This window comes from Neomonachus schauinslandi, chromosome 12 (genome assembly GCF_002201575.2).
Source record: "Neomonachus schauinslandi chromosome 12, ASM220157v2, whole genome shotgun sequence".
Classification (NCBI taxonomy): Eukaryota; Metazoa; Chordata; class Mammalia; order Carnivora; family Phocidae; genus Neomonachus; species Neomonachus schauinslandi.
In genome coordinates this window covers 82,756,877-82,765,821 of record NC_058414.1, presented here as the reverse complement: position 1 = coordinate 82,765,821, position 8,945 = coordinate 82,756,877, and the positions used below count along the sequence as shown (strand labels likewise).

The 8,945-nt window shown below is 57.8% G+C and overlaps 2 protein-coding genes across 2 annotated transcripts; both read right to left on the bottom strand.

The window, feature by feature from the left end:
- Window positions 1–2,970: 2,970 nt before the first annotated feature.
- On the bottom strand, window positions 2,971–5,524 carry ATP6V1FNB (ATP6V1F neighbor). The gene is made up of 2 exons (XM_021699360.1): window positions 5,104–5,524; window positions 2,971–3,335 (listed from the first exon to the last, which is right to left on the bottom strand). Exons 1-2 carry the CDS (start codon window positions 5,522–5,524, stop codon window positions 3,226–3,228), a joined length of 531 nt encoding a protein of 176 aa, XP_021555035.1. The 3' UTR covers window positions 2,971–3,225.
- Window positions 5,525–6,075: 551 nt separating this feature from the next.
- On the bottom strand, window positions 6,076–8,647 carry ATP6V1F (ATPase H+ transporting V1 subunit F). The gene is made up of 2 exons (XM_021699414.1): window positions 8,364–8,647; window positions 6,076–6,551 (listed from the first exon to the last, which is right to left on the bottom strand). The coding sequence occupies exons 1-2, from the start codon at window positions 8,519–8,521 to the stop codon at window positions 6,350–6,352; spliced, it is 360 nt and encodes a 119-aa protein (XP_021555089.1). The 5' UTR covers window positions 8,522–8,647; the 3' UTR covers window positions 6,076–6,349.
- Between the last annotated feature and the right edge of the window lie 298 nt (window positions 8,648–8,945).

The following is an 8,945-nucleotide window of genomic DNA, read 5'->3' as shown; positions in this document are numbered from 1 at the left end:
GCAATCATTTCTAAAGGCTTGGGAGTCTTATCAGACTCCTTTGTTCAGAAGACATTGTCACAAAGAACTTACCCATTTGGTTACTTTTGTGAATATTCACACATCCACATTGCATAAAGATGGAATATTCTTGTGACAGTTCTCCATTTAGGGTCTTACGAAATCAAGTTCTTTTAACTAGTTCTAGGGCTGCAGAAGGACTCTCTTTCCTGCACATCTGCAAGGGAGCAGAGACATTTCATTTCTTTTTTTAGATTTCTTTTGTTAATTATGAAACTTGCAGTTTTTAGGGCCGGCTCCAGCCTCAAATTTCATTTCTTGAGTTTCATTTGATTTTACTGTCAGCAACCAAGAAAGGCCTAAGGAGGATTTTTCTTAATAACAGTAAAATAAGGTGCCTACCGTGGGTTTCTTTACGGGCCTAGAGGGGCCCACCAGGAGGAAGTGGGGTGTCCTTGTAAGGGACTGACAAGCCTGGCCAACAGGCCCTTCCCACCCCCAAGGCATCCCCTGGTGGTTTTGAGGACAAGGGTGTGCAGGTCCCTCTGAGGTGCTCTGCCTTGGCTGGGAGGATGAGGAAGATGTGGTGGGCTGTTGACAGGCAAATCCAACAAGCAGATACATGGCAGGTAGTTTGAATAAAGGTGGACGGATGAACTGTGACAGCGTTGAAGTTCAAACATTGGTCCTGAGGGCATGCCCTTCCCCTTACGTGCTGGGGACTCCCTAGGCTTCTTGGTTCCAGTTCAGGTGGAATGTGTGTGAGGGGCTGGGACATGAGCAGAGCATTCCTGACATTGGCCTTTCTCCCTCAGGTTGCTTACAAGAGCCGAACTCCACCACCAGCAGTATCTTTGGGGACCCAGGAAGCTCTGAGTTCAAGGTGAAAGAGTTAAAGTGTTCTGGGCAAAGGCCCTCTCAGATTGGGGCTAGCAGGGGTGGGTCTGCCTGGGAGGAGGCTACCGGGGGGGAGGTGATGTCACCTCCTATAGCCAGGTGGAAGAAGGGACTCTCACTGAAAGCACCTTTTACACCACGTAAAGTAGGCTGAACGAGTTCAGGAATCAGGCAAGGGCTGTAATGAAAATGAGGTCCACTGGGACAGCCACTGAGGTCTCCAGGGTCCCTTGCGGGGAAAGTGGCTGAGGTATGGGGATCCCCTCACAAGCCTGGGCCCAAATGCTCTTCCTTCCCAGGACCTGGCTCAGAGGGGAGAGAGGAGACAAGCAGGACCTACAACCCAGAGGCCATCCACAAGCCTATGGGGGAGGAAGCTCACTCAGGGAGCCCCAAGGCCCTCACGCCTGCCCTCCCAGGGCCTGTAAGAACCCCAAGATCCCCCTGTGGGGCTGGGCTGGAGCCTGGGCCAGGAGAGAGCAGAACTTCAGAAACTGCTGAGGATTGAGATTCCTCAGAGGCAGAGAGAGGAGGATCCCCAAGAGCAGAAAGAGCGTCCCCAGGGTCAGAGAGGGGAGGCCCCCAGCGGGGAGAGCGAAGAAGTTCCTAAGAGACAGAGAGAGAAGATACACCAGGGTCAGAGTCGGGAGGCCACTCGGGCTCTGGGGGAGGAAGTCTCTGTGTACCCCAGGGAGGAGGCTCCCCAGAGTGAGAGGAGTGAGTCTCCTCAAGGTTAAAGAGGAAACAGCCCTGAGTGCCAGAGAAAAGAGGTTCTCCAGGAGCCGAGGAAGGAGACTCCTCGGGGCCGGGAAGTGAAGACCCTTCAGACTTCCCCAGGCCGCATCTCACAAGCCTGGGAGGTGGCTGAGGGAGAGGCGCCTACACAGCCCCCCGAGGAAGGCGGCTCCCTGGGCATTTCTAGGGATTTCTGCAGGTCCCTGGGAGAACAGAAGCCTTAGCCTGGGGGAAGGGAGAGCCCCGGCTCCGGGGAAAGGACCACCCAGCTGACGCAGGACAAAACTGACGGCGGGAGCCGAGAGTCGGCACCGGCCGCGGGAGAGCAGAGGGCCGTCCGGGAGCGGGCGCGGCCTCCCCTCCTACCCCCGAGGCTCCCGGCCCGGCCGCGGCTCCCAGGCACCGGGGCTCGGGGTAGCAGCAGCATCCCGCGGCTCTCCCGGGGCGCCCAGGGCTGCTGCGCGACCCGCACTGGCTTCAGGACCCGGAGGGAAGCCCGGGCCCGGCGGAGCAGGTGCGCGGCGGCTCCGCTAGGCTCCTGGGCGCCGTCGGGGAGCGGGGGTGCGGCGCGGAGGCCCCGGAGGCCTCGAAGGCCGCGTGGCCCGCGCTCCCCGGCCGGGAGAAGGCATCGGCGGGCGTGAGGGCGGCGCAGCGGGAGACGGCTCTGCAGTGGCTGCTGCAGCTGCACCGCGCGGCCCGGCGCCGGCGGCGGCAGGCCCGCGAGCAGCAGCGGCTCCGGGTGCGTACCCGCTCCGCGCGGGGCCGGCCTGGGGCGCGAGGGGCACGACGGGCGGCCGGCCGCTGACAGCCGCCTCCCCCAGGTCTTGGAACGCCTCCGCCTCGCCAGGAACCGCCACTGCCGGGTGCACCCTCTGGGGCCCCCACCCAGCGCAGCCCAGCTCCCGCCACAGGCAAGCCTTCCCGGGGGAAGGCGGCGGAGCCCCCGCGATCCTGCCCAGGCGGGCGGCGGGCTGGGCGCCTTCCGGGTCCCTCCCGAGTGCGTGCCCCGCGCACCCGCACGGACGCCGACTGAGGGCGGCAGGGGCTCGTCGGCCCGGGTGCTGCGGCCGGCGGCTCCGCCAGGCCCGCGGGGGAGGAGGCCGGGGCCTCAGCGCTCGGCACCGCCCCAGGAGGACGCGGCGGGGCAGCGGCGGGCCCTGCGGGAGCAGCTGCAGCGAGCGCTCCGGGAGAGGACGTGGCGGCTGCGGGCCCTCGGGGCCAGGGGAGGGGGGAGGGCGGGGAGGCCGACCGGGCGGGAGTGGGTCCCCTTCTCTGGGATGACAGGCCTCTCTCTTCCAGGAACACCCAGAACTTCCAGCAGCTCCTGTGGCCCCCTGGCGCCGAGGAGCCTGGGGCTGGAGAGGAGCGCTCACCCTTCCCGGCCCCCTCGCGTCACTGCTGAATGCTCAAAGGAAAACGCAAGCCGGCGACCCGCAGGCCCGCAAGGGCAGAACAGAGGTCGTTCCAAGAAAGGCCCAGAACTTTGCCTCAGGGCCTCGGAGGCCAGACACACAGACACACGCCGCAGCTTCAGCCCCACCAGGAGGCGTGTTATTTCTTCTTTCCTCCCCTAAGTCCACTGCCCCGCCAACGTCAGAGCGCCAGGTCCTGAGGGTCAAGCAGCGAGAAGGCCCCATTCTTTCGGAAGAACGATTCAGTGCGGCACATCTTACAGGAGACCAGTTCTTGCTTCACTGGGGGGCCTGTGGAAAGATGTCAGAGGCCAGGAATGGGTCCTGGGAAAGGGAACCACGGGAGCCCCGTCTACGGAGCCCTGGGAATCTGCCTGTACTGTATCCACTTTGGAAGTGTGGAAGAATAAAAGGTGCTTCTGAGGAACACCAGCCTGGGCAAACAGGGAGCTGGCTGGGGGTCCAGAGCAGCAGTGACGGCAGGACTGCTATCGTTTCCGCCACCCCAGACTCCACAGAGCGGGTGGTGGGACCCCCAGCATGGCTGGCCACAGGGACAGACAGAGCTAGACGTCCCTGGGGGAGAGAGGGCTTCCTTCTACCTCCTGCTCTTCTGGGACTTGCTTCCTGCTTTTTTGGGAAAATTCCTCTTTTCCCCTCCCTTTAGGACCCTGTGGAAAATGGGGGAAATTTTTAGGCAAAAACATCAACTGTGTTTATCCCCAACCACCCGCCTTTCCAGCCCAGGCACTCAAGCGTGGGGAGAAAAACCCATGACTGAGTAGCCTCGTTCACAATTCATGAGCACAAGGAGCAAGGGACACAGCATCGCCCAGCAATCCCGCAACACTCCCAGGCGTGTTCCCTTTCCTATGCCATTTAACTCTATCTCCAACTACACCACTGCCCCCCACCCCCACCCCAGAGGATGACCTCGACTCTCAGCCTCACAGAAAAAGCAGACTCGGTCCAGAAGGGACAGCCTTCCCACCAACACCATCGCCCTACCCCTCTCTGTGCCCCTGCCTCTCCTGTCAGATTCCAGCATCTGGAGTTCCCTGGGTGAGCTCACCTGACCTCAGACTTTAAATAGCACCTACAGGGGCGCCTGGGTGGCTCAGTCATTAAGCGTCTGCCTTCGGCTCAGGTCATGATCCCAGGGTCCTGGGATCGAGCCCCGCGTCAGGCTCCCTGCTCCACGGGAAGCCTGCTTCTCCCTCTCCCCCTGCTTGTGTTCCCTCTCTCGCTGTCTCTCTCGTGTCAAATAAATAAAATCTTTAAAATAAATAAATAAATAAATAGCACCTACATTCTGATGACCCCCAAGTTTGCATCTTCAGCTCTGACCTCACTCCACAGGGGGACCTCCATACACAGCCACCTCGCTGGCCCCTCCAGCCTGGTCAGGGCTGACCTGTCCTCCCCCCCCCCCCCACCCCAACCCTGCTCCTCTCCATCTTTCTTGTCCAGGCGCTTGAGCCAAACACTGGGGCTTCACCACGGTCTTCTTTCCCCTTCGGTCATTCAGTCCATCAGTAGGCTTCATTGATTCCTCCTCCAAAACATAGCCTGAATCTCCCTCGGCTCTACCGCTAATCACCCTAGCCCAAGCCACCGTCCTCTCCTGCCAGGATGACCCAACACAGATGCAGACCTCAGCTACCAGAGTTGACTCTTTCCCTGAAAAACCCGTTACTTACAGAAGAGTTAGTACCCGACCAGTACCACTGACCGGCTTAAAAAGCTCCGTGGCTTCGTCTCCCACTTGGAATCCAAATTCCTTCGTGTCACTTAGCTTCCAACCGTTGGGTCCCCAGAGAGGCCTTTCCTGACCATCCAGTCTAAAGCCTCACACGTCCCTTGCCCATCTCCCCCATCACCCCCTAGTCTCATCATGGAACTTGTCCTTATCAGACGGGTCCTCTTTACGGCCTAGACCCCCCCAACTAAAATGGACAACCCCATCCACGTCTTGTGTGCCTAGTGCTGACGGCACAGCCTGGCTCAGGGCAGGGGCTCCGTGTCCGTGAGATGAGTGATTTGAGAGGTTGGGGCTCACCCAGCTGCCAGCCATATGTGAAGCTGGTGGTGATGGGGAAGAGGTAGCGCATCTCTGGCAGGTCCAGTTTTCGGGCGTTGAGGTAGCAGTAGCGGCCCTGGAAGTCGTGGGAGATGCCTTCATACAGCAGGGCCCGGGTGGCAGGCGGGACCGGGAGCATTTCTGACTGAATAGGAGTCTCCGGGGCAGGGCTGGGGGCCTCGGTAGGCACTGCCTTGGGGGCAGGTGGAGGCGGGAGTGGGGCTTTGGGGTGCAGGGTGGGCAGTTTGAGGGGTAGGCGCGCTGCAGCCTTAGCCTTCTGCTTGGCCTTCACCATCGACCCATACTTGCGGTGCCATTCACAGCGCAACATCTTCTCCCGCAGATATTCCTCCTTCCAGAAGTTCTGCCGCAGCGTATCCATGTTGAGTTGCCGCGACATGGTAGCCAGGGAAGGGGCAGGGTGGCTGCAGCTGAGGGCTGAGCAACAGCAAGCAGGGTCCTTCTGGCAGCAGGGGGCTGCCACAGTCACCTGGCAACCAAGCCTCACCTCACACAGGGCCAGGGTTCTACTTGCCATGCCTTTAGCAGACCTCACATGCCTTGATCCAGAGGCAACCTCAGGCCAGGGCCCACCAGCTAAGAGCCTTGACCTCCAAACCTCTTGCAGGACCCCGGCTCGGTCTGGTATCACAGGCTTCTAGGTTTCCTGTGTTTCTGCTTCCCTCCCTTCGGGTCAGGTCCCTTCCCAGCCCAAGAGAGACTGAAGTGGGGGAGCCAAGGGCCTGGGCACAAACCTCCTCCCATTCCTCCCGACCAGAGCTGGTCGCTGTTGATTCAAAGGACCCATCCTTGAGTCACAACCTCCTGGCACCATCTTTCTGGTCCAACTTTTCTATGCCCGTATCTTTGGCAGAACCATTTCTGGCCCTGCCAATCTAATCCCCCCAACCGCCTCATCCCATGCGTGTCCTTTGTAGCACCCAGCCTCAGTTTGGAGAGAAACAAGAACATTACTTTAATTTAACATTAACAATGACACTGTGTAACAGCACAGAGGGGTAGTGGAGAGAAGACACTCGGGCTTCCTGTTCCCTAAGCAGCCTTGACTTTAATGGCAGAGCCCCAGCAACATGGAAGCACCTCACCTAGGCTCTCAGTGGAATGGGAAGGGGCAGGGGGCTGGGAACTGGAAATCAGAGGCTCACAACTTAGAGGAGGGCTCACGGCAAGCCTGGCGAGAGGCTGCATGGCTGTGGGGAGGGCCCTAGCGCAGGTCCTCGGCCGTGAACATGCCCCTTGCCCTGCGCAGGATGGAGTCCTTGGCGGCATCATAGGGGTGCTCCTTGGACGGGATCTCCAGAACGGCTGGAATGGAGCGCTGGTGGGCGTCGAGTGCGTGCCGCACCATCTCTGCGATGTATTGGTTGATGAGGATAATGCCGATGTCATCCCGGTTTAGAAACTGCCTGTTGGGAGAGAGGAGAAGGGATTCGAGGACAGCCCACTCAGAGGTGCTGAGGCTGGGCTGCAGAGGGGAATGGGCTTGACCCAGAAACCACAGAGTTCAAGGGCAAAGGTTGCCAGCTAAACTCTGGAGAGTTTCTAACCAGGATCAAATGCAAAAACCTAAAGGCCCTGGCTGTCAGGGTTGGCTTCTCCCTCCCCTGCTTGGAAGGCTCCCAAGTGAATTGGTGCTGAAGATTAGGGCACATGCTGGTGTATTCTGTATGTTGCAAAGAGGATAAGAATATGCATGCCTGTCCCTTTGTATGTACATGAAGAAAAAGCAGAAAGGTAAATAAGCAATTAAGTGTTTACAGGAGTGGAGGAGGGAGGTAATGAAGTGGAAAAAGACGGGGGGGGGGCGGAGATGGAAGTGAGACTTCTCAATGTTTATACCTTTTAAATATTAATTTGCAAACCACATGAATACTTTAACTTTTCAAACGAAACAAAAATTTTTTTTAAGGGGGCTGATGAGACCACTAAAGGCTTTAAGGTCTATGTTGATGAGGGTGGGGGATGGATCGGGGGGAAGTTTGGTGTGAGCCAAGAATACAACACAAGAGGAGGAAAATCATACTTTCCCCCAAAGAGAGAGCCTAGCACTGCGCTCTCCCTTCTTTGTGATCACCCACGCATTAAGTAAAATATTAAAAATTAATTTTATTGAGCGCTTGCTCTGTGCCAGGCACTAGAGCAGGTTAGACTTGATGATCTCTGGGTCCCTTTGGAGAGAAACATGGAAAGTTCTTGGAGTAAACTCTGTCCTTCTCCCATGACAACTTGAGTCACTTTACCAGAATGCTTAGAGATCAGGCCAGTTCAGGGCCTACCATACCCCAGGCAGCAGGAACCAGTCTCAGCCCGCAGCTCAGGGCTGAACTATGTAGGGGAAAACAGGTGAGCATGGTTCATCCCTGAGACTTGGCAACAGGTGCCTTAGAAAAGGGGTGAGAAAGCATAGGGGGCTGGCATTCTCAATTCAAGCCACCAGGACACCTCCTGGATTAAGGAACATGCCTGGATTCACACTATGAAGCTATCACTCTTGACCCAGGGGAAGAAATGAGGACTTCAAATGCAAGGTCTTAGCAGAAAGTAGGATACTGTCCTAATATTCTGCCTGCTGTGCTCAGGACAATGGGAAATTCTGAGAGAGAGAGAACTGTACAAGCAAAGTGTGGACCTGGCTTAAGAGAGTTGGGACTGGGTTCAAATCCCCTCTCCCTCTCTTCCAAATGTTGTGACTTTGGTACGTGCCTTAACCTCTCTTGTAAAGAGGAATGATAACCCCTAGCTTACAGGATGGTTGTGAGCCTCTAAGGGACATGGAAATACAAGAAAGCCCGACCCCACTGCCTAGGTGTTCCGATGAGTGTGTGGTTCCTTTAGGGGTCAATCCGCAAGAGCCGAGTGCTAGCAATGCTGGGGGTCTGCTCTACAGGTGAACGGGGGCGAAGCTGACCCTGCGGCAGGTTGGGCCGAGGGGCGGCGCCCGTCATGAGCTCTGTTCCCCTTCTTCCCTGACACACAGTCATGTGAGAGATGAGCTCGTGGACTTGACATAGCCCGGGTTCCCCCAAGCCCCAGAAGCGAACTTGGAGCACAGAGGCTTCCTCCGGAAGGGCGGCCGAACCGACTTCCTTGACCCTCAACATCTGGGTCTGGAAGCCCAGCGCAGTCCCCGCCCGCCGGGGCCCCGCGCCGGCCCCGCCTACTCCCCGCGCTCCCACCCAAGGCAGAGGGTCCCATTCAGGCCTCGCGGGCTACCGTACCGGAAAGTGTCTTCGATCTCATTGATGGTTGTATCCTTCTCCACCACCAGGAAATTAGGCTGGCGGTTCTTGTTAAGCTCCCCTATGCCGCCCAGCAGGAAGCCAGTCACCGTGTCCTCGTCTCCGATCACCGCAATTAGCTTCCCCCTACCCGCCATTCTCGCAGGCAGGTCCGCGACGGCCCGAAGTCACCGAAGCCCCACCTCCGCAGTGCACCGCCTTTTCGCCCGCACCTCCACCCCTTAGACATGCGCAGTTCACCACTCCGCCTCCCGGGACATGCGCATTAATAGTAAAACGGTCTCAATCTGAATACGCCTGCGCCATAAAGAGAGGCCCGAACCTGGGGACTACGATTCCCAGAAGTGCGCGCGGCACCACGGGCTCACGCAAGCGCGTTCCATCGCTCATTCAATAAACCTGTTGAGTCTCCTGATGATAGATACCTAGACGCCAGAAGAGAAGATAGGGTTTCTGTTCTCCAGGGCAAGGTACGGGTCTGTATCGTGTATGTAAGTATTTAACTATGGCACGCAGTTAACAGCTAGTATATATTTGTTTAGTAGATAAAAGATTGAACAA

What these genes read in the sequence shown, in the direction of transcription:
- ATP6V1FNB (XM_021699360.1), bottom strand. Translation starts at nt 5,524, where the DNA reads ATGTCGCGGCAACTCAACATGGATACGCTGCGGCAGAACTTCTGGAAG. An exon ending in CACATATGGCTGGCAGCTGG is followed by an intron (nt 3,336 to 5,103) that starts GTGAGCCCCAAC and finishes ATCTTTCCACAG; the next exon opens with GCCCCCCAGTGAAGCAAGAA.
- ATP6V1F (XM_021699414.1), bottom strand. Translation starts at nt 8,521, where the DNA reads ATGGCGGGTAGGGGGAAGCTAATTGCGGTGATCGGAGACGAGGACACG. An exon ending in GAGATCGAAGACACTTTCCG is followed by an intron (nt 6,552 to 8,363) that starts GTACGGTAGCCC and finishes CTCTCCCAACAG; the next exon opens with GCAGTTTCTAAACCGGGATG.